The following is a 25447-nucleotide window of genomic DNA, read 5'->3' on the forward strand; positions in this document are numbered from 1 at the left end:
TCATTCAAAGCACAGGAAATAATTAAATAACTTTGTTTCTTTTTCCTCTAAATGGCACATTTAATGAGAAGATAGTTCTGACTATGTGATGAACTATTTCTTTCACAAAAGCTAGACTACAGCTGAAAAAAAGCTTTATGTCCAATAGGACACCAAGCTTAAAGGAGAACAAAACAGAACTTGTTGACCTGGTCTACAAAATGCACATCAGTCACCAACCTTACCTAAAAGGGGCATCACTGATGATAAGAAACTGAGCATTTGCTGTGCACATGAGTGAAGAACTCAGCTACCCTGCTGTCTCCCCCTCCCCCATCCTCCCTCTCTCTCTCTCTCTGGTGAGGAGGGAGGGAGGGGAGATTTTATGGAAGACTGCAAAATAAGACTTTAAGAACTCTTTGATCTAGATGGACTTAACAGATATATTCAGAACATTCCATCCTAAAACGGCAGAATATGCGTTCTTTTCAAGTGCACATGTGACATTCTCTAGAACAGATCACGTATTAGGTCACAAATCGAGCCTCAACAAATACAAAATGACTGAGATCATACCATGCATCTTTTCTGACCACAATGCCATGAAACTTGAAGTCGACCACAAGAAATAATTTAGAAATAAAACAAATACAAGGAGGTTAAACAACATGCTACCAAACGTGAATGGGTCAACCAGGAAATCAAAGAAGAAATAAAAAAATACACAGAAACCAATGAAAATGAAAACACAATGGTCTAAAACCTCTGGATGCAGCAAAAGTGGTCCTAAGAGGGAAGTATATAGCAATACACATCTACGTCAAGTAAGAAAAATCTCAAATCAACAACCTAAACTTGTACCTAAAGGAGCTAGAAAAAGAAAAATAAAACTAAAGCCAGCAGAAGAAGGGAAATAATAAAGATTAGAGCAGAAATAAATGATACAGAAACTACAACCACAGAACAGATCCAGGAAACCAGGAGCCAGTTCTTTGAAAAAAATTAATAAAATTGATAAACCTCTAGTCAGACTTATCAAAAAAGAGTAAGGACCCACATAAATAAAATCACAAGTCAGAGAGGAGAAACAGAAATACAAACAATTAAAAGAGTACTATGAAAAACTAGAAGCCAACAAACTGGACATCCTGGAAGTGATGGATACATTCCGAGAAGCATATTACTAAAACTAAGCATACTACCAAAACTAAAACAGGAAGAAACAGAAAACTTGAACAGACCCATGACCAGCAAAGACATTGGATCAGTAGTAAAAAATCCCCCAACAAACAGAAGTCCAGGACCAGATGGCTTCACAGGGGAATTTTACCAAACATTTAAAGAAGAGTTAATACCTATTCTTCTCAAACTATTCCAAAGAATAGAGATAGAAGGAAAACTCCCAAATTCAATCTCTGAAGCCAGCACTACCCTGATACCAAAAGCAGATACAGACACCACTCAAAAAGAAAACTACAGGCCAATATCCCTGATGAACATGGATTCAAAAATTCTCAACAAGATACTAGCAAATTAAATCCAACAGTTCATTAGAAGAATTATTCACCACGATCAAGTGGGATTTCTTCCTGGGTGCCAGGGTGGTTCAACATTCACAAATCAATCAACGTGATAAACCACATTAATAAAAGAAAGGATAAGAACCATACAAACATTTCAATGGATGCAGAAAAAGTTTCTGACACAGTACAACACCCGTTCATGATAAAAGCCTCCAACAAAGTAGGTTTCAAGGAAAATACCTCAACATGATAAAGGCCATATATGAAAAACACACAGCTAATATCCTCCTCAATGAGGAAAAACTGACAGCTTTCCCTCTACAGTCAGGAAAAAGACAGATGTTTACTTTCACCACTGCTACTTAACACAGTACTGGAAGTCCTAGCCTCAGCAATCAGACAACCCAAAGAAATAAAAAGGACCCAAATCGGTAATGAGGAAATCAAACTTTCACTATCTGCAGAAGACATGATACTCTATGTAGAAACCCTAAAAGACTCCACCAAAAAATTGCCAGAACTGATACACGAATTCAGTAAAGTCAGTCGCTAGTTACAAAATCCACATATAGAAATCTGCGGCATTTCTATACAATAATGAAGCAGCAAAAAGAAATTAAGGAATCAATCCTATTTATAATTGCACCAAAAACTGTAAGATACCTAGGAATAAACCTAACCAAAGAGGTCAAAGATTTGTACACTGAAAAATATAAAACACTGATGTAAGAAACTGAAGACACAAAAAAATGGAAAAACACTCCATACTCATGGATAAGAATAAATATTGTTAAAACGTGTAAACTACCCAAAGCGATTTACACATTTAATGCAATCCCTCTCAAAATACCAACAGCATTTTTCAGAGATTTATAACAAACAATCCTAACATTTGTATGGAACCACAAAAGACCCCAAATAGCCGAAGCAACCTTGAAAAAGAAAAGCGAAGCTGGAGGCATCACAATTCCAGACTTCAAGCTATCTTGCAAAGCTGTAGTCATCTAAACAGTCTGGTACTGACACAAAAATAGACATATAGATCAGTGAACAGAACAGAAAACCCAGAAATGAACCCACAACTATATGATCAATTAATCTTTGACAAAGCAGGAAAGAATATCCAACGGAGAAAAGACAGTCTCTTCAACAAATGGTGTTGGGAAAACTGGACAGCTACACGCAAAAGAATGAAACTGGACCACTTTCTTACATCATTCATAAAAATAAATTCAAGATGGATGAAAGACCTAAACACGAGACAGGCAACCATTAAAATCATAGAGGCGAGCACAGGTAGCATCTTCTTTCTAAATAGGTCTCCAGAGGCAAGAGAAACAAAAGCAAAAATAAACAAATGGGACTTCATCAAAATAAAAAGTTTCTGAGGCGCTTGGGTGGCTCAGTCGGTTAAGCAACCGACCTTGGCTCAGGTCATGATCGCAGGGTTTGTGGGTTCAAGCCCCGGGTCAGGTTCTGTGCTGACAGCTCCGAGACTGCAGCCTGCTTCGGTTTCTGTGTCTCCCCTCTCTCTCTGCCCACCCCTGCGAGTGCTCTGTCTCTCTCTCTCTCTCTCTCTCAAAAATAAATAAAAAACAAAAAAATAAATAAAATAAAAAGTAAATAAATAAAGTTTCTGCACAGCGAAGGAAACAATCAACAAAACCAAAAGACAACCTACACAATGGGAAAAGACAGTTGCCAATGACATATCCAATAAAGGGTTAGTATCCAAAATATATTAAAAAAACTCATTAAAACTCAACACTACAAAAGCAAATAATCCAATTAAAAATGGGCAGGAGACACAAATAGACATTTTTTCAAAGAAGACATACAAATAGCCAACAGACACATGGAAAGATGCTCGTCATCACTCGCCATCAGGGAAACACAAATCAAAACTACAATGACATATCACCTGACACTGTCAGAATGGTGAATATCAACAATACAAGAAACACCAGGTGTGGATAAGGATGTGGAGAAAGGGGAATGAACCCTTGCACACTGTTGGTGGGAATGCAAACTGGTGCATCCATTCTGGAAAACAGTATGAAGGTTCCTCAAAAGGTTAATCCAGCAATCACATTACTAGGTATTTATCCAAAGAATACAAAAATACTAATCCAAAGGGATATATGCCCCCTATGTTTATAGCAGCATTATCTACAATAGCCAAATTATGGAAGCAGCCCAAGTGTCCATCAACTGGTGAATGGATAAAAAAGGTGCGGGGTGTGTGTGTGTGTGTGTGTGTGTGTGTGTGTGTGTGTATACATATACACATATACATATAGATACATATCCATGTGTGTATATATAGTGGAATATTACTCAGCCATAAAAAAGAATGAAATCTTACCATCTGTAAGGATGTGGATGGAACTTGAGGATATTATGCAAAGCAAAATACATCAGAGAAAGACAAATACCATATGATTCCACTCATATGTGGAATTTAAGAAATAAAACAAATAAACAAAGGGAAAAGAAAAAAAAAGGCAAACCAAGAAACAGACTCTTAACTATAGAGAATAAACTGATGGTTACGAGGTGGGGGGGGAGGTGCACGGGGGGATGGGAGAAATAGGTGATGGAGATTAAGGAGTGCACGTGTTGTGATGGGCACCAAGTGTTGTACACAAGTGCTGAATCACTAAATTGTACGCTGGAAACTAACATTACACCATAGGTCAACTAACTGGAATTTAAATAAAAACTTAAAAAAAAAGTAAAAAGCAAGATTCCTTGTAAACAAAAAGAACTCTTTGATCTGATCTGCTTTGCAACAAAAGGATTTTAAGATCCACCTAAAATCCTGAACTCCTAGTCCTACTTTTTTTTTTTTTTTTTTTTTAAAGTTTATTTAGTTTGGGGCACTGGGTGACTCAGCTGGTTAAGTGTCCGACTTCGGCTCAGGTTCGGGATCTTGCGGTTCGTGAGTTCCAGCCCCACGTGGGGCTCTGTGCTGACAGCGTGGGGCCTGGAACCTGCTTCAGATTCTGTGTCTCCCTCACTCTCTGCCCCTCCCCGCTCACACACACTCTCTTTCTCCAAAATAAACAAACTTAAACATGTTTTTTAATGTTTATTCATTTTGGAGAAAGAGTGTGCATGTGCATGCGGGTGTGGGGCAGAGAGCGAGGGAGGCAGACTCCACGTGGTTTGTGCAGAGCCAGACAGTGTTTGATCTCAGAAATTGTGAGAGCGGCTGGGGCGCCTGGGTGGCGCAGTCGGTTAAGCGTCCGACTTCAGCCAGGTCACGATCTCGCGCTCCGTGAGTTTGAGCCCCGCGTCAGGCTCTGGGCTGACAGCTCAGAGCCTGGAGCCTGTTTCCGATTCTGTGTCTCCCTCTCTCTCTGCCCCTCCCCCGTTCATGCTCTGTCTCTCTCTGTCCCAAAAATAATAAACGTTAAAAAAAAAAAAAAAATTTAAAAAAAGAAATTGTGAGAGCGGAAATCAAGAGGCAGATCCTTAGCCAACTGAGCCATACAGGTGCTCCTCTATTCCTCTTTTTGTTTTTTTTAACGTTTATTTAATTTTGAGAGACAGAAAGAGACAGAGTGCGAATGAGGGAGAGGCACAGAGAGAGGGAGACACAGAAAGGAAGCAGGCTCCAGGCTGTCAGCACAGAGCCCGACTCAGGGCTCGAACTCATGAATGTGAGATCATGACCTGAGCTGAAGTCGGACGCTTAATCGACTGAGCCACCCAGGCACCCCTAGTCCTAGTCTTTATACGTACTTTTAGATGACTGTAAATTCACATGCAGCTTTAAGAAGTAATACAGAAAGACCCAGAGTGCCCTTCTCTCAGAACCAGAATACGGTCACTGATGGCCAAGGAACAAGACAGCTGCCCCACCCCCCGTGCCCTAGTCGACCTCTGTTCCGTTACCACACTTCCTCTCAGCACAGTGGGAGTGAATCCCGAGGACCAATCACAACATATGGCATAGGTGGCTCACCCTTCTGCACCTTGGCACCACCTTAACAAGAAGTGACTGGGGAAGTTGACAGGTTCCAGTGGGACCCCCAACTGCCGGGCAATTGTCAAGTAGAGCAGAGACATGCTGATCGGAATTCCTGTTCTTCGAATCAAAACCTGAAGGAGAAAAAAAATCCTTTAGCTTCACAGAAACGAACCTTCCCTTCTCATTCCTTCAAAGCAAGTCCTTACTAGGCACTCACTGTGCATCAGGAACGACACTAGGTTTTGTGGTTTAAGTGGATGAACATTTGCTTTTTTTTAGATCAAGGGTCTGCAAACTGCAGTCCGCGGGCCAAGTCCACCACTTGTTTCTGTACGGCCTGCATGAGAAGAGCTTTCACATTTTTTAGTGTTTAAAGAAAGTCAAAAGAGTACCATTTTGTGACACATTAAAAATTACATGAAACTCAAATTTCTATGTCCGTGTATACAGTTTCATTGGAACACAGCCGCACCCGTTTGTTTTGGTAACATCTGTGCCCCCTTCCAACTACAATGGCAGAACTAAGCAGTTGGCACAGAGCATCTGGCTTGCCAAACCAAAAGGCCTGTTTGGCCCTTTACAGAAAAAGTCTACAGACCTGTGATCTAGGCTGTTCTTCCATTTTTTGTTTTAAGTTTCATTTATTTATTTTGAGACAAAAAGAGAGAGAATGAGCAGGGGAGGGGCAGGGGGAAAGGGAAAGAGAGACAATGCCAAGCAGCCTCCGCTCTGTCAGTGCAGATAGGCTGTTCTTCCAAAAGAATTTAAGGTCATTTCAAGGAAAGTGTATGAAACATGACAGACAAAGATTAGCATACAGAGCAACAGAATCTGAAAACAGTGTCAAGAAGGAAGCACATAAAAACGAAGTATCAATTTGGCCAAAATGGCTGGCCAGATTTCTTCCAAGGCTTCTAGAAGCCAGTGTAGGAAAAAGATCCGATTAGTTTCACAGTTTAGTGTTCATAAGACACAAATTAACCAAACAAAGTCAGAGAAATGTGTATTTCTAGACAGGAAATGATCAAGGGTTTTCACACAGAGGACACTATAAAGAAATAAAAATCCATAGCAATACCCTTGCAGTGGAGGCAAAAGTGAGTTTCACTGGGCATTGAGAGATGAAAAGACCATGTATCTGTGCCCCAAACTATACAATTTATCAAAAATGAGCTTTCCAAAAGACATATGATTATGTTTTAATACACCCACATTTACCTGGTGCATGTATAAGTTTAGGGCATTATAGTAATCCATTCGGTTCCCCTTAAACTTCAGCTGGTCATAAAGGACGTAGTTCATGGCGTCCAGCACCTGGCTCTGGAGTTCTATCTCCATTATCATGGAGGATTCACCTGAAACACAGAGATCTACTCTGAGGACAGAAGCACTGGCAAGGCTGTGACCAGCATCCCAAACGACCTGTCACACGCAGACACTGGCAATGTCCTAACAATACTCAGTAGGTGCTGCCAGTCCAGGGTGGAGGAAAGAATATGAAGTTCAAGTCTTTCACATTTCCAAGTGAACATGTGGTTGTGTCATTAACTGCTTCTTTGGTAACATAATGGAAACATACTACAGAATTTCTCACATTAACCAATAGCTCTGCTAGGTTTTCTTTTGCAAATACAGTTGGATCCAAAGCAATTCCACACCTGCCTTGAAGGCCAAGCTGGGGTGGCGACTGTTCATGCCCCGGAGGGTTTTGCAGACCAGCTCTACGATGTTGTCAATCTGGGCCTGGATATCTTTGAGGCTGATGTCAGAGAGAGGATTGCAGTACTGGTCAATATATACAGCGCCTGAAAATAAACAGGAATCACTGAATAAATTCCTATTTCTGCCCTCGTCCTATTAGTTGTTCACTCAGCACAGACACTTGGGGCCATCCTTCTTTCCACCACCTGCCAGATAAGCTTCATCTGTAGATGCCAGACCCTGCTGCTGATACATGGAAAAGGAGCAACCTTCTCACAGCAAAGGAGTTTACACACTCTTTTTTAAAAAAATAAAATAGGGGCGCCTGGGTGGGTGGCTCAGTCAGTTGAGCGTCCGGCTTCGGCTCAGGTCATGATCTCACAGTTCGTGGGTTCCAGCCCCACTTCAGGCTCTGTGCTGACAGCTGGGAGCCTGGAGCCTGCTTCGGGTTCTGTGTCTCCCTCTCTCTCTGCTCCTCCCCAGCTTGCACTGTCTCTCCCTCTCTCAAAAATAAGTAATAAACATTAAAAAAATATTTTTTTTTTAAATAAAAATAAACCAAACTCTCTCTCAAAGGTCATGGACTCAAGAAACCATGTGATATGCAGCATATTCCCATACTCTATTACAAAGAGGAATAAATGCTATAAAGGAGATCTTCGCAAGAACTCTGAACACTTAATGGCATAAGCCAGTTCCTTTACTTAAAAGAACATTTAAAAAGCTGAAAGCCCTCACAATGACAGATTTCCACAAACTGTACCCCTCAAAGGTGAAATAGTAAATGAACTCTGGAGAGAACTATACTTCTGAATTACAGAAATAGTGACGCTCAGGGGACCTGTAGCCAAAGACTTGTACAAAGTACACTGGAGACACGGTGTCTTGAAAATCACCTCTCTGCTCTTTATTACCTTGGGTCGTTTTCTTTTGTTTTGTGTGTATGTATGTATTTGTTTAGAATCACGTACGTATGTATGTATTTAGAATACTAGGCAGGCTCTGCCCCAGCAGCGTGGAGCCCAATGAAGGGCTCCACACAGGGCTCGAACCCACAAGTTGTGAGATCACGACCCCAGCTGAAGTCAAGAGTCAGACGCCTACATGACTGAGCCACCCAGGCGCCCCGACCTTAGGTCATTTTCTAACCAGATGCCAAAGGGCTAACTTCATCATTTGGTTATGAGACAATTTCACTTGGGAAGCTGCAGTTATTGCTTTTTTTTTTTAAGTCATTTTAAATTCAAGTCATTTAAATTCAATTTAGGATCTTGACCCCCTACTCAACATCCCAAAGGAGCTGAAGGCAGTGAACAAGAGATGGGACCCCAGTGCTAATTTTGCCACTAGCCAGGGATTGGCTCCTGGGCTTCCTCGGGATGGAGTTTCCTCACCTGTTGGCTGCAGGACTTCTCCAAAGTCCATTCCATCCTAATGCTATGATTCCTAGACTTCGTTAATAGTTATCAGATTATTCTTGTCAGTCACCAAGAATCAAAACCTTGGAGCCAACTTCCTGCTCAATCACTTAAAAACTTTCAATGGCTACCCAGTGCCTACAGTACTGATTGGATGAGTTATGGAAAACCATGTTACTTTGTATTTGGAAGATGAAAAAGAAGCAATCGTCTCTATAAACAAGCTACAGAAAACACACCCTGTTCAACTGTTCCTGACTGTGGAATGAACAGAAGAGTGGGGGACTCTCAACTCCAGTACACATAGAAAATTCCAGGGTGATAAGGCTGTTTGATTTTAATCAACTGAAACAGATTTTTCACTTCCTTCTGGATATGAGACTTTTACACAATCAGTAAGAATCCACACTGGGCACCATGGAGTATGCAGTGGATCATAATAACGTTAAAGGACCAGGGACACAAGAAAGTTAATGATCAGTTGGAGAGAAATGCCCACACCTGAAACAGACATTAACCATGGTCTACTCGTCAATGCTACTGCCTGCATCCCTCCCGAGGCAAGTAAAATCTGCACGCGTTGCAGTAGTCAGCAGAAACTCAACGGAAGTTACACAGGACCTGGAACTCTTGCGGGCAAGCAGGATTTGACAGGGGGATACCACTAGCGAAGATACAAAGCCAGGAGGGAGGACAACACTGGCTGGAGCAAAGGGTGTGTTTTGGAGAGTAATGGGGAAAACGGATTACGGAAGGCACCAAAAAGCAACAACAAACAAAGGAAATCAGGTGGCCACTCGGAGTGGTGGAAAGGCCAGGTTTCGGGCTGGACTAGCACTAGGGGGTCAGAAGCCATGAGGCTCAGGGAAGCAAGTGCTACTCAGAAAGCTGCTGCTGGGAGAGCTGGTGACAGCCCGCACGACAACAGTAACAGAGCGGGGACATGACCATGGAAATGCTGGCAAGGAAGAAAACCGGCGAACTGGGTAAATTGTGGGGAGCAGGGAATGAAAGTGAACGGACAGGCGTATCTGTACTCCATAACCATGACTTATGGGAGCGTTTGTGTGATACGCTAGGAATTTAAATTAGTTAAAAGAAAAAATTAAGTCACATTTTGCTCTTGCCCGACTTAGCAGGAACAGAAAGTTATTCCCTTCACCGCGTCCATCCACTCGACTTGTTCCTCCTCACTTCTCATTATGGACAAGCAGACTCACTGATGCGCGAGGGCACTTCGTCCTCCTTAAACTCCAACCAGGGAGGTGAAGGGATCTGCATGAGGTCCCATGGAGACAAAACTGGATACATTTATTTCTGATTCGGAAATGACGCTTGAAAGCTTAGACAAACAGGGAATTTAACATTAGCTAAAATATCAGCCTCGTGCTTTGAACTGATGGTGCATCTTCAGAAGGCGCTGTCTTGCTTCAGCTGATGGCCAAATATTCTGGCAAAATGAGCTCTACGGTGAGCAGTTCTGCCTACCTAAGTGATCAGACCACACAATCCCACCTCCAGAAGCCCACGCGGCCTGGCCCGGTCCACGTTTCCACTGCTCCACCCTTGGGGATGGTATCCACTACTTCTGAGAGCGACAACTTAGCTGCCTATTGGAAGATCATTGCTGAGATCTCACCTTCAAGGTACGATTCATAGTCATCAGGCTGCTGAAGAAATGCCTTTAGGTTATTTAAAATTTTCTGTTGGCGTAGGTAGTAAAGAATTTTTTTAGCGTAGTACTTCCAAGTCAGAGCTTTTCTGGAAAACAAACAAACAAGCCAATGAGAATCAAGACACTATAAAAACCTCCGATTACTTTTTTTTTTTTTTTTACTTCCCTTCACACTAATTACAGCATGTAAAGAGTCTACTTAACAAGAATATAACTGGTTCATGACCACACAGCACTTGTTATCACAGAAGCAGACAACACAATTTAGGACTTTGCATCTGTAATGTAACACTGAATCAGTAGTGCTGAAATCCAAGAAACACTGACCTGCGTGGCTTCAGATTGACTAAAAGGAAATCCAAGAGAAACCTGAAAAGCTGGGGCTTTTCAGCTGGGGCTGAAGAGTTGGTCGAGGCTCAGGAGCTAGGGGTGAGGCGTCTGGAATCCTTTGCTGGCCGCTGGGCACCTGCCTCAGGGAACTCAGGCCCTGGGCGGCCGACTTTGTCTACGATCACTGCCATGGTGATCTTGTCCAGTCTCATGGTTTCAAATATTGTTTCTGGCAGCCTTCAACTTATTTCCCAGAACACACTTCTCCTTACGTGCAACTGCTACTCCACATCCCCGCTCGGATATCCGGTGAGCTCCTGAAATGTCTCGGGTGAACGCGACTCTGCTGCTGCAGTCAGGCCGCAAACCTTGGGGCCATCCTGCCCTCCTTGCTGGCCTGCTCTCGCAGACCATTCCAGCCATCCACCAGAGCTATCAGTTCTATCTTCAGCGTGTATCGGACAGGTGAACACTTCTCACTAGCTCATCTGCGTCCTCACTGAGCTTCCAGCTTCAAATCCTGCCCCTCCACACGGCAGCCAGAGCGCTTCAGTTAACATGTTAAGTCACGGCACAAAAATCCCGTACCCAAGTCTCCAGGGGTTTTCCACCTCGCTCAAAGTAAAAGCTCCAGTCCTAACGGTGCCTTAAACTCTTGCCCCATGACCTCTCTAACCTCAATTCCTGCTATTCCCCATCTCTGCCCGGCCTCAGCCACACTGGCTTCCCTGCTGTGCCATTGTGCTCTGTGGTGCTCACCTGGGGCCTCAGCACTCTCAGGTCCTTGACTGGAAGGTTCGTTCCCTGGAGATTTGCAACCTCCACCCTCACCTCCTTTCAGGTTTTCATTCAAATGCCATTTTGAGTAAGGCCTTCTCCCCTCTCCCCGCTTCACCCTCTTGCCTGGTTAGTATCTGTCTAGAGCCCCTTCTGCTCTTCTAATGTACTAAATCATCTTACTAGGTTAGTGACTCTCTCCCCCACTGGAAGGTAAGCCCCACAGACGCAGTGCTTTCTGCGTTGTTCACCGCTGTATCCTCAGTGCCTGGGATAGGTCTGGCACACAGCAGAAGCTCAATAAACACTTGCTAGTGGATGAGATACTTCACCAGACATACCAAACGTACATGGGGATCATGGGAACCAGGGTGACAGTGATTACTTTATCTGCGTGACTTCAGAAAGAAAGGCCTCTCACTCTTCAGTTAGTAAATGACCGTCAGCAGAGCTAGGTTCCACCAGCCTTTTAACCTTTGAGTTGTAAAGTGTGTCAATCTAGAAAAGTGCACGAAACAAGTAAGCAGCTTAATGCATTAGTATAAGGCAAACAACCCTGTATCCACCACTCAGGCCGAGAAACTTTGCAGACACCCCAGAAGTACTCCAAGACCTGCTCCTCCCACCCACAGCAATCACAGCCCACACCTCCATGCTCATCACTGCCTCACCAAACGTACAGCCCTAAACTCTCTAGCCAGTTCTGAGGTCTTCCAAGTCTCTTAATCCACAGGATCCCCTCCATCTTTTCTGTCCCTTGCACTTTATTTGCTGAAGAAACCTGGTTGTGTGACCTGAATTTCCCAGTCTGGAATCTGCTGATTGCATCCACAAGGTATAGTTTCACATGCTCTTCTGTCTTCTGAATTCCCTGCAAATTGGATGCAGAGGCTTGATCAGATTCAGATTCTGTTTATTTGGCAAGGAAGTCCTTCCATCAGGAGGCAATCACGCCTTGGCTGTCTCTCTGCTGATGTTAGCAGCCACCGCTCCTCAGTGCCCAGGTCTGTTAATTCGTTAGAGGTCGCAAAGTGCTGATATTCTAATTCCACCATCCCTTCTTCATTTATTAGCCAGAGTATTTCTACAAGGAATAATTTCCTCTCATCTACTATCTGGCTCCCCCAACGGCACAATATATAGGAAAGGCGGGATAAATGCTCATGTCTTTCCTTTTACTGTCTTTCAAAATAATAATAATTTGGATTTCTATTACCCTCCAGAGGCGAACAATTAGTTGTTGCTAAGTATTATTAGGAACTAGCGGAGCTAAACGCAGTTGGTGTGTTTCAACCCATTCCAGTTATTATCCACGCTACTGCTCAAATCCTATCTCTGGCCAATGGAAGCCTCTCCACGTTGGTCCCTGAACACTTACAACATGAAATATTGGTACTTCTCCTGATACCTGGTTCCAGGCTTTCAAGATTCTCCAGCCTGATCTTTTACAATTCCTGTATAAGACCTAGAATCAGCCCTTTCCCCAAAACCCTGGCTTCTTTTGATGGGAAATGGTATATTAAGACCACTGTCTGACTACTAGGGATCATCATTTCTACTAGGCTGGTTGTTGTTTCTGAACCTTTTCAATGGATAGAAATAATAAATCTCATGTATCTATGTGTGTATATACACACATACACCTACATTATTTTTAAATATACATCAGGAATTCATACTGACACTTCTAAGTCAAATTCAGAACTATACAGTTTTTACCATTTCCTATTCTGTATCTATAGCTTTCTTTCTTCCAGGAATACTCTACTTATCCAGGATACCAGAGATGACTTAGAATATTACCTAGTTACTCGTCTGCTTTATTCCACATCTCTCTTAGAAACATACATATACCAAGCCTCAGAATAACGAGACCAATATATTTATCACCTTGATGAGTACTGAAAACAGCTAAATTTATTTTGCTTACATTCTGCCCTATTCTCTGCTCAGCTTTTTAAACAGCTGTACTACATCTATATTAAAAAGGTTTACGGCCATTAGATACAATACCTTCTACCCTATTAACTGTCACTTGGATGTAATCCTACAAATAAATACGGATTTGATGGTCACCATTAGTCCTTGTGTCAGTGTCTCTCTGGTTGTTTTGGTTGTCTGACACTGTCCTATTTTCTAGAACATTTCTCATGAAGGGCTCAAAAGTCCCTGAGTCCTTGCAAGTTGGTAAGTTTGGGTCTGCGGTCTTTATACTTGGAAGTCAGTTTGGCTGGATATAAAAATCCTTGGCTGACATTTTTGATCCTTGAGCATCTTAAATATGTTATTGTTTTTTCCTCTGACACACAGCAGTTGTTGAAAAGTCTGATGATATTCTGATTTTCTTTCCCTTGTAAGTGACTTCATCTTTTTTGCTTGGATGCCCAAAGGACTTTTCTTTTAAAATCCAGTAGGTTTACTGAAATGTTTCAGTGATGGTCACTCTGGGTCATTTTCTCAAGCATAGTGTATGCCATTTTTAATATGTTGTTTCAAATCTTTATTGAAGATGAACTCTTTTTAAAGACCACACAGAACACCATAAAAGCAAAATATTTTCAAATATCCAGAGATTAATGCTTTAGCATTTTTGGAAAACTATCCTTCTTCCTTTTTATACTTTCCGTATCTGCACAATAAGCATTTGCCGGGAATGAAAACAAACAGGCTCCTTCAAGAATACCCAAAATATTTACAAATGTAAAGTATCCCAAAATATTTACAAATGTGAGCATATTCCCTGTCATTTAAAAATAACCGTTTTAGGGGCGCCTGGGTGGCGCAGTCGGTTAAGCGTCCGACTTCAGCCAGGTCACGATCTCGCAGTCCATGAGTTCGAGCCCCACGTCAGGCTCTGGGCTGATGGCTCGGAGCCTGGAGCCTGTTTCCGATTCTGTGTCTCCCTCTCTCTCTGCCCCTCCCCCGTTCATGCTCTGTCTCAAAAAAAAAAAAAAATGTTGAAAAAAAATAACACTGTTTTAGGCTCAAATTATGTCAGGCCAAGGGGTGACATATCTATGACATTTACTTCTAAAAAGACGGTAACACTATACTTTTTTTTTAATTTAAAAAATCTTTTTAAATATTTATTTTTGAAGGAGAAAGAGACAGCGTGTGAGCAGGGGATGGGCAAAGACAGTGGGAGACACAGAATCCAAAGCAGGCTTCAGGCTCTGAGTTGTCAGCACAGACCCTGATGTGGGGCTCGAACCCATGAGCTGTGATCATGACCTGAGCTGGTCAGACACTTAACTGACTAAGCCACCCAGGTGCCCCACCAGTATACTTTTTAATTGGCTGTGCCTATTTAGTCATTTTGCCAATGAGAGAGGTGAAAAAAGCAATATTTTGTTACTACTTAACATTTCTGTGAAGAGTGAATTTAAAGATCTACATGATTCTCAGCTACTTGGATTTGCTCTTTTCTGAATGTCTTCCTCCTTTGTACATTTTTCAATTTCCTCTTAGAAATTTTAAGAATTCTATTGGCTTTCTTTACAGTTTCTTTGCTCATAGGGAAGTTTATTTCTTATTGAAAAACCCTTTGTCTATATTCTTGTACTGCTTTTGTATTATCAGTCTTGGTTAAGTAGGTCTCCCTAGATTGGACATGAAGTCTATTTAATTGAGGGATTTTCATTGTGATAACTTTTAAATTTAGGTAATTTAATCTTGAGGAACTTAATTTTGCTACATGATGTTCTAATTTCTTCCAGATGAATATTCAGTTACCTCCAATACTATTTATTAAATATGCCATCTTTCCCCCTCTGACTTTAAATAGATTATCTTCTATTCTGGGACCTGTTTCTGAATTATTATCACTGATGTCGCTCTCAACTTTCATTTAAACATTATATTGTTTTGATTACAGCTAGCTTTATCATATGCCTTATCATCTAGTGATGCAAGTCTTACATCGTGATTATTAAAAAATTTTTTTTCTGGCTTTTCTAGTGAATTTATTGTTCTCAATATATTTTATGCCAATATTATCCAATTAAAACACACAAAAAAAACGCTCCTCTCCCCAAACTCCTTTTGGAACTGAAATGGAATGGCACTAGGGTTATGTGTTAATTTTAGAAGAACTGACATTTTTGTGATAAGTCTCCCCACCCAAGGACACACTATCTTTTATGTTTTTTAATAACCTTCTATAGCCTGACCTCGGACACTCATTCCTACGAGCCTATTACTTAGAAATGACACCACGAAAAACATCACCCTCCCCAGCAACATAAGATGGAGAAGATAGTGGTTACTCATCGATAGCAGGGTAGTTAAATAAACTGTGCTACATACTGTAAAACAGTAAACGGCCATTAATAAAATGAATCAAATCAGTTGATTAGATTTCCACAAGGTAATGCTGAATGAGAAAAAAAAGATACAGGAAAGTACCTATTTAATGATCACAATTTTGTGAAATAACGATGTGCTCCCATCCCCACCTACCCGATGTATATTGGCATGAGGAACACAACCTAAGTTGGCAACCTAAGTTAATTACAGGGGCGGGGCCGGGAAACCAACACAAATGGAGGGAGTAAGGAGGAAGGGAGAAACAGCATAAGCAAAAAGAAACAAAGTCTGCACTCAACATCAAATCAAAACTAAAATAACTTGGGGCGCCTGGGTGGCTCAGTCGGTTGAGCGTCCAACTTCGGCTCAGGTCATGGTCTCGCAGTTCGTAAGTTCAAGCCCCGCGTCGGACTCTGTGCTAACAAACAGCTCAGAGCCTGGAACCTGCTTCGGATTCTGTGTGTGTCTCTCTCTCCCCGTCCCCTGCTCATGCTCTGCCTCTCTCTGTCTCTCAAGGACAAATAAATGTTTAAAAAAAAATTAAAAAAAACTAAAATAACTAATAAACTTAGTATATATGTTACATTTATGTATTTTAAAGTATATGCATATATATGTAAAAAAGACAGGCCAGCTTTTATTTTTAAGGCTGCACAATGCTGACTATTAGATCATACTTTAATTCATTTATAGATAAACCAAAATAGAAACGGAAAAATGACCTCTGCATCTGAACTCATCCAAGGCCTAGAATAGTGGCACATCTTACCTCTCCCCTACAGTTGTTCCACTGATAGACATTTCTCTCTCCTAAATCCCTTTAAAAAGAACAAGAAGAATACCTTACTTCTTGTTTGTGAGACATATCACAGTGAGCTCTCTTAAGGAAGATGCTAAGCTACATTTCTACCTTCCATCACTAATAGTTTCCAAACTGCTAGAGCAGAAAACCTTTTTCACAGGTATGTTACACTGGAAGCCAAGTCATCTTTTTTGGTAAACTGGAAATTAACCTTCACAGCAGAAAATAGAAGGCATAAAAATTTTTAAGCAACAACCAAGAGATGATGGATTCTTCTTGATCAGGAGACATAAAAGAAGGACTCAACCAGATACCTAGAATGTTCATAGCCAAAGTAAGATGACTTCTTACCCAAATTCAGAAATTGTTAAAAAAAAAAAAAAAAAAAGAAAAAAATCATCCATTAAGACATGCCTAAGAAAGTAAAAAAAAAAAAAAAAAAAAAAAATCAACCCATAACAGACAAATTCAGTGATGGTGGATGGAGAGGTCATAACAAAGGAAGGGTAGTTTATATTACTAAATGGCATAACAGATACAAGTTCCCAGAGCCCAGTATGTGACCCACAGTGGGAACAAATACACATTCTCTTTTCTTCCCAAAAAGATTTTTGTAAGGTTTATTTAAATATCAATTGTCTTAGTGTATTTATATTATTTACACAGAATTTTTCAAAAATATCATTACAGCAAGAATGAAATGGAAAGATTTGGAAACCCATGTCCCAGGGCTCGGCCACATACAAATTACAGCAGTTAATTCTGGGCATTATTATTAGAACAAACAAACAAAAAACAATCCCTGCTAAAACTATGACTTACCTTCCTTCCATATTTAGGATACACACCAGTTCATCCTCAAAAAATATCTCTGGTCCCTCAAGATTCTCTATGTCACTAAAACCATTACAAGGGACCTATGAAGAAGACATATACAAACAGGCCTCAGTCACAGGCAACAGTGCTGTCACTCTCATACACAAATCTGAGATACAAAGATGCTCATGTTCGTGGCAGTGGTAACTGCTATCCTACGCTATCTTGTACCACTCACCATGGCTGGAAAGTAATGTCCAGTATCAAGAATTTGTTCAGATTTTATTGTCAATTGTACATTAATTATATTTTCATAGTCTGTAGCTTCAGTATCATAATTCACAATGATTTCATGCAATTTATGAGGCAGTCAAGTAGGAGCAGAGACCCAGAGAGAGAAGTCTAGTACTTTGGGCAAGTAGCTCAACTCACTGGGCCTATTTTCTCCTTTGTAAATTTAGGTGATGGTACCAATGAGCTTTAAAATTCTATTAATTCTTCCACTTTTTTTTTTTAACACTTTTTTTTTAACATTTTTTTATTTTTTGAGAGACAGAGCATGAGAAGGGGAGGCGCAGAGAAAGGGGGGAAGACACAGAACCTGAAGCAGGCTCCAGGCTCTGAGCTGTCAGCACAGAGCCCGATGCGGAGCTCCGACTCACGAGCCGAGCTGTGAGATCATGACCTGGGCTGAAGTCGGACGCTTAACTGACTGAGCCACCCAGGCGCCCCCCACTTGGTTTTAAACGTAGCCAGGAAATTTCATGTCAACCTGTGTGCATGCAGAGAACACAGGAATAGAAAGGTCCTGAGCCAAAGTAATCATTCGCCCACTGATCAATCTTAAGTATATTCCTACTATGTTCAAAGTCTTTGACATACTTCTAATTAGGCAGTGGTACAGGGAAAGAGGGAGCTAAGGAAAAAAACATAACAATTCATCATTATTGGACAAACACACAGGCTGTTAAAAATGCACACAAAACCAGTTGGACTAGAAGTAGGAGTTGCAAACCAGCGGCCCATGACAAAGTGCATCAAATGTATCTAGCACCCATAAACAATTTGTACCAGTTTTTAAAACATGGTATGAATGCTTTCAGCCAGGATGTGGCTCATCCAGAACATAAACTACCCATCCTAATATCAATGAACGTTTATTTATAGAAATGAATTATACTGGGGAGGATCTAGTTTTATTCTCCACAGAAGAATAAGTTCAAATTTGTCCAAAGTTCAAATTTTCCCCTTCAAAACTTGAAAAGCCTTGAAAACACTCTGCATGTATGAACCCTATGAAGTAATATTAATTAACATTAGAAAACAGGAATTGATCGGGGTGCTTTGCTGGCTCAGTCGGTAGAGCATGCAACTCTTGATCCTGGGGTTGTAAATTCAAGCCCCATATAGAGTGTAGAGATTACTTAAAAATAAAATCTTGAAAGAAAGAAAGAAAGAAGAAAAGAGGAATTAATCTTCGGTAAACCATGATAGTAAAATAAATCAGGGGTGCCTGGCTGGCTCATTTGGTAGAGCATGTGACTCTTGATCTCAGGGGTCATGAGTTCAAGCCCCCCATTGGGCGTACAGTTTACTTAAAAAAAAAAAAAAAAAAAAAAAAAACCCAAAAATAAATAAATCAGACTGGCTCTACTTCCAGACCTCCCCCCAACCCCTGTACTAAGAAATAAATTTAAAAGATTAGTGTGAACTACTTCCCAGAGTTACAAAAAGAACCAGGACCTGATACAGAAACTCTGAGACACTTTGTGGGAAAACACAAACAACAAAACCCCATGCATTTCAGCAATATTAAGAAAAACAACAAAGATCCAAAAACTTTTCGGGGATAATGATATGTAATGTAAGATAATTTAGCTGAGGGAATAATAATTCTGATTTACAGATCGCTTCTAATCCTCTGCTACCTTAACAAATAGTGCTATTCACCACGGGTTAGAATCTTCAAAGCCACAGAGAAGAAAAACTGTATTAATTTCGTCAACCCTTCCGGGAAAACTACTGGGTGAAATCTGTACAGCGTTCAATCACTGATGATTCCCCAACTCAAGGGGAGGCTCCGAAAAATAGGTTTAACCCCCTTGCAGGGAAAGAATGCTGATCTGGATTCCCTCTACATTGTGCTGCAGTTCCGTCCCTCCCCCTCCAGCCCCATTCTCTCGCTGGCTTTAGAAAAGTAAAGCTGGCAGGGACAAATGGCTTCGTGTTGTTGGATAGGAGGAAAAGGACACAATGACTCTTGCGGCCATCTAAGTGAGTAAGGGATTGTGAGGACTGAAAAACGGATACGGAAAAGAGCTGGATGAGCTGAAGCCTCCAGACCCAGACCCATGCACCACTGGAGTAGGCAAAAGCCGGGAGCTACATCAACAGATCCTTACGTGCTCTGAAAAGAACCTCTTTGAGAAGGAGGCTACAATCTTCCGGGCTTCTAACCCAGCTTTCTGCCGAACTTTATACTCCTCCAACCAATTGACGTAGTCGGTGGGGCTGTAGTGTTTCATAAGGGAAGGCCACCTACAAGGAGAGAAACACCCCCTCAGCTTCACAGAGACTCAAAGGCAGACACGCGAAATCAAAGGCAGCCTTGAGACACAGAGAACGAGCACTATGGTTTAGCGGCACGAGGGGCCCTGGCGATGGACCCCGTTCAAATCTCCACCCGGCACGCACGCACTCGCTCGCGGCGTGACCTTGGCGTAGCAGTAGGAATGCTGTGTCTCCGCTCTCCATCTATAAAATGGGGCCAGTTGCAGCAACAATAACAGTGACGACAAGGGCTGCTAACATTTCCTGCGCGCCTCCCGAGAGCCGGGCCCCGCGTAAATGCTCCTTACACATCATCTCATTTAATAACTAACAGCAAAAGGTAGGTCTAATTATCACCGCCTAAAGTCGATGCATGAGGCTCAAAAGGAAGGGAAGTCGCTACCCCGCAAGGTCACACGGCGAGTGTGCCAGGGCCAGATTTATCCGCGGTCCCACATCGAAATCTGTGCTCTCCGCCCGCAAGCAGGGGATGCTGCGTCCGCTTCCTCCAAGGGCTGTTAAGATCATTGCATCGCCGGATCCATGTAAACATTTTAACTCGGAGTCGGGCACAAAGAAGCGCGCGGGATGGATCAGCAGGGATCCTACCGTCGTGACCCTCTAAGGCGGGCCCGGCTGCCGGGCGCTTCCCGATGCGCAATTTGGGCAGCGGCGTGGACCCGAGGGGCCCGGGGAGCCGGCGGCCTGGAGGCCTTTGTCTGTCGGTCCGCGGGCAGGGGTCCGGGGGTGGCCTCCGGGGAGGGGTCCGCGCGCGAGCAGGGAGGCGGCGGCGCGGGCCGGCCAGGCCCGGGCCCAGGGGGCGCAGGGCGGGGGCGCGGGCGGCGGGGCGGCCGGCTCACCTCACCCGGAACTGCTCCTTCCACACCTTCCCGCTACTCTGGCACAGCTCGCGCAGCCGCCGGCAGGTGCTGGAGACGCGGCCGATGTCGGCGGCCGTCAGCGAGCCGCTGCACAGGATGTACTCCAGCACCTCGCCGGGCAGGTTGACCAGGCAGCTGAGGCCCGCCGCCTCGGGCGCGGCCTCCTCCGCCAGCGCCGGCACCACCTCCATCGCGCTGTCGACCGCTGCCGCCGCCATCTTGTCCGCGTACCTGGGCCCGCCGCGCGCGCGCGCCAGGGCCCTCCGCTTCGCCCCGCCCACCCGCCTCGAGGGGCCGGGCCCCAGGTCGCCCCGCCCACACCCGTGGCCACCGCCTCCCCCCCCCCCCCCCCCCCCCCCGCGACGCGGGCCGCGGCTGACCCAGGGAAACCGGTTCTTACAAACCAGCTGTGCTGTGGGCCCTGCGGCTGCGAACCAGCGATCAAAGCAGATTCCCTTTTTGATTATGTGTCCGGAGTGCTTCCTGTGCATGAGCTCATCAGATCTTCCCAATAACCCTATCAACTTTTATCGCCTTGAGTTACAGATGGGGAAACTGAGCTTCAGGGAGATAAACGGACTTACTCAGAATCCCGTGTCCTAGATGTTAATTCAGATCCGCTTGGCTTGTGCTTGACTGTGCTCTAAACCAGTATGCCGTAATAACAGCTAATTTAATATTCTTGAGAGGGTACCGTGCCAAGCATTTTACAGGTTCTTTCTCCTTATTCGAGCCCTCTGTGTTACGTACTGTAATGATACCCATTCTAGTATCATTAAGGAAATAATAAGGAATAAGGAAAATAAGGCTCATAAAGGTGGAAGCCACTGGTTCAAAGTCACAGACACAAAAAATGGTAGAGCCTGGGTTTGAACGCTCAAAGCAGGAATTGCCACCCAGGTGTGGGTGGGCACTCTTTTTTGGTGCCTGTGCCTATTATTACCATTACTATTGCTATTACTAACCCAGGCCCTGTGCTGTGTTCCCTGGAGATACTGATGTGAGTAAGATGCTGTCTTTGCCTCCCAGGAGTTCGAAGTCCAGTTGGGTGGGTGAGTGGGGGGGGGGGGGGCACACAGGCATAGAACGATTTGTTGTCAGTACTTAGAGGCTCAACAAGGTAGCCCCCACCCCAATTTGGAAATCAGAATGCCCTGGAAGTAATAAAGTTATAAAGTTAACTCTCAGCGGATGGTGAGCCATCCATAGCTCCCTATTGCCCTTAGAAATGAATCTGAAATCTCTAACATTGTTGCAAAGGGATAGACCCCTGTCTACCTCTCCTTGCCTATCTGAAGCCATTCTCTCCCTCACTAGCCATGCCCCAGCCAGCCTGGTCTCTTTCCTTCCACTTCTGGCCTTCACATGTATGCTGGCCCCACTGCCTAGAATATACTTTGTGCTAGAATGTCTTCCTTTGAGCTACTTCCTCCAGGCCTTAGCTTAACCTCTCCAGATGACATTTCTTCCCTCACCTCAGCCCCACTGCCCCAGGTATGATTCCTTCCCAGGATTTTTCAGTCTTGTCATTAATTTATAACTATCCAACCTTTGTCTTTCCTGCTAGATCAAAAGCAACTTCGGCATCGGGACAGCATTTGATCACCTGTGGGTGCCCAGTGACGTGGCCCAGACCCTACACATGGTCGATCCTCAATAATTGTCTATTATTTGCAATTGTCTAACGAGCTGTTTAGCTCGAGCAGGTCAGACTTTCTGAGGGGCAGCTTCTTATCTGTAAAATGGGGATAATAATAAGAATGCTGGCCTCCTGGGACTGTCAACAGAATTAAATGAGTACATTGAGGTAAAGTGCATAGAACAGTGCCCGACACAGGGAAAGTACTGGATGAAAGTATGTTATAGAGGAATGGGGAGAAAGTGTTCCAATATTTTGGAACTAGATGGAGGTGGTGGTTGAACATTGTGAATGTACTAACTGCCACTGAGTAGTTCATTTTTAAATGTTTAGTTTTAGGGGCACCTGCCTGGCTGGTCTCAGGGTTGTGAGTTAGAGCCCCACGTGGGGTGTAGAGCTCACTTAAAAAAAAATAAAATGTTTAATTTTATGTCGTGTGAATTTCACCTCAATACATTTGTTCAAAAGTGTGTTACTGATTGTATTCGTTTGCTAAAGCACTGTAACAAAGCACCCCAGAGTGAGTGGCTTCACAGAAATGTATTTTTCCATGGTTCTAGAGGCCAGAAGTCTGAGTTCAAGGTGTGGGCAGGGTGGCCTTCTTCTGAGGCTTGTCTCCATGGCTCGGGGATGGCCGTCTTTTCCCTCTGTCCTCACGTGGTCTTCTCTGTGCGTGTGTCTGTGTCCTAGTCTCCTCTTAGAAGGACACCAGTCCTGTTCGATTAGGGACCATCCTAATGACCTCATTTTAACTCAATTACCTCTTTAAAGACCTTGCCTTGATCTCCTATTTTTTTCTTAAATTTTTTTTTCAACGTTTTTATTTATTTATGGGACAGACAGAGACAGAGCATGAACGGGGGAGGGGCAGAGAGAGAGGGAGACACAGAATCGGAAACAGGCTCCAGGCTCCGAGCCATCAGCCCAGAGCCTGACGCGGGGCTCGAACTCACGGACCGTGAGATCGTGACCTGGCTGAAGTCGGACGCTCAACCCACTGCGCCACCCAGGCGCCCCGATCTCCTATTTTTTTAAGTGGCCTTATTATTGGCAATTTTTTCAAGTAATCGCTACACCCAGTGTGGAGCTCGAACTTGCGGCCCTGAGATGAAGAGTCACATGCTCCACCCACTGTGCCTTGGGTTCCTCATCTATAAAGTGGGAGAAACAACAGATCTCCCTAAGGCGAGAGGACTCTTCGGGACATCAAGACCTTCTACACACCTCCATTGAGGAGATGCCCCTCAATGTGACTGACCTCATCTGAGGGGCTGTCCTGCTACCTAGTCCTACCCAGGGTTCAGTCCATGTGGCGCTGAGGAGGAGCAGGAGGGGGGAGGGAAGACAGCCAAAGGATGGACCTCTTGTCATTTTTTTCTCTGAGTAAACGTCACTTTTTGAGGCAAAAGAAAGACAACAACAGATCTTCCTATTAAATGAAACCGTGCGTATATGTCAGTTAGTATTGCCACAGGACAAATAAACCCCAAACTTAAACAGCATAGTACAACATAGTACAGCCATGTGCCCTTGATTTTGTGGATCAGGAAATGGGAAAAGGCTTAGCTGGGCAGCTCTAAACTGGAATGACGTGGCGGACCCAGAATCCATGCTGTCAACCGAGGCACGTACTTACTTGCCTCTGTCAGGTCCTACAGGGCCTACAAAGAGGCTTGGGATCATGTCTTAAGTGTGCTGGGAAGCACTATCCATATTCAAACGCCCAAGCAGAGGGTATGTTCTCTCTGCCTCGGTTTCTCCGAGAAAACTTTTTCTTCTTTTGGAACGAGGAAGCAATTCTCTTCTCTAAACAGATCACTCCTAATGGTCATCAATCTGTCTCCTCTCCGTTTTCCTCAGCCACAGTCTAGGTCTATGTCTCCAGTGTGGCTCCTAAATGTTCCCCTGGCTTTCACTCTGGCCACAAGAATGTGAAAATCAGCCCCAATGACCCTAAGACTTTAGTAACCAAAGTGTTCAGCCCCTTAGATGGAAGGCAGACCCCACAGCTGCACAGGTGATTGGTACGCCATTCTTAAGAACAACTCTTATTTTCTTATCGATGCCATCCAGGCCTTCCCTCTGCCCATTTCTTCTTCTTCTTCTTCTTCTTCTTCTTCTTTAATCTTTTTAATGTTTATTTATTTTTGAGAGACAGAGAGACAGAGTGTGAGCAGGGGAGGGGCAGAAAGAGAGGGAGACACGGAATCAAGAGCAGGCTCCAGACTCTGGGCTGACAGCACAGAGCCCACACGGGGCTCGAACCCACGAACCACGAGATCATGACCCGAGCTGAAGTCAGACACCTAGCTGACTGAGCCATCCAGGCACCCCTGCCCAGTTCTTTTTTTTTTTTTTTTTTAATTTTCAACGTTTATTTATTTGTGGGACAGAGAGAGACAGAGCATGAACGGGGGAGGGGCAGAGAGAGAGGGAGACACAGAATCGGAAACAGGCTCCAGGCTCTGAGCCATCAGCCCAGAGCCCGACGCGGGGCTCGAACTCACGGACGGCGAGATCGTGACCTGGCTGAAGTCGGAAGCTTAACCGACTGCGCCACCCAGGCGCCCCTCCCCCTGCCCAGTTCTGATCAAAGATGGCCAAGACGCCATTGGGAAAAAATTAAAGTCTCCTGCCAATCCAGAAAATCCTCTCCACAATTCTAGAAAAGAGTCGTTTCAATAGTGGGAGCAGGCATTAAACCAGACTTAAGGCACAGCACAGGTAATCCGCTAATGAGATTACGAGGACAGAGAAATTCCACTCTTTTGATATACAGCCAAGTATCGCGTCACATACATGCTTTCGAGATGAATGTTAACTTGTCCTCAGGGATGAGGACCTGGTCACATATTTCCTAGTTCATCCTAAGCTCATTTGATAATTGGGGTACACATTGTGCTAGCGAATTGCCTTTGGCTCAAGGAAGTATGAAAACTTCTTATCTTTACCACAGGCCAGTGGTTACAGCTTGGAACAAGACGCTTAGGCTAAACTCCCACAGTCACAGGGAGATAGGGACACTATCTTCCCTGATATTTACATTTCAAAGAGATGTTTCTCAGGCCCTTAAGG

The 25447-nt window shown here is 43.6% G+C and overlaps 1 protein-coding gene across 3 annotated transcripts in view; it reads right to left on the bottom strand.

Annotated features, from left to right (window-relative positions):
* The window catches only part of FBXO21 (F-box protein 21), a 46224-nt gene extending 25251 nt beyond the window's left edge, over window positions 1–20973 (bottom strand). For 2 of the 3 annotated variants that reach the window (XM_086681785.1, XM_086681784.1), the window contains exons 1-7: window positions 20713–20973; window positions 19705–19840; window positions 17309–17403; window positions 10237–10358; window positions 7137–7283; window positions 6697–6833; window positions 5473–5609 (exon numbers count right to left, since the gene is read on the bottom strand). In XM_086681785.1, the coding sequence (XP_086537911.1) occupies window positions 5473–5609; window positions 6697–6833; window positions 7137–7283; window positions 10237–10358; window positions 17309–17403; window positions 19705–19840; window positions 20713–20951 (1013 nt within the window). In that variant the 5' untranslated portion in view covers window positions 20952–20973. Of the gene's footprint in view, window positions 1–5472; window positions 5610–6696; window positions 6834–7136; window positions 7284–10236; window positions 10359–17308; window positions 17404–19704; window positions 19841–20255; window positions 20582–20712 lie in introns of those variants that run through there. The other variant, XM_086681786.1, reaches the window with a different exon arrangement.
* Between the last annotated feature and the right edge of the window lie 4474 nt (window positions 20974–25447).

This window comes from Puma concolor, chromosome D3 (genome assembly GCF_028749965.1).
Source record: "Puma concolor isolate L17-30 chromosome D3, mPumCon1.1.hap2, whole genome shotgun sequence".
Taxonomy (NCBI): Eukaryota; Metazoa; Chordata; class Mammalia; order Carnivora; family Felidae; genus Puma; species Puma concolor.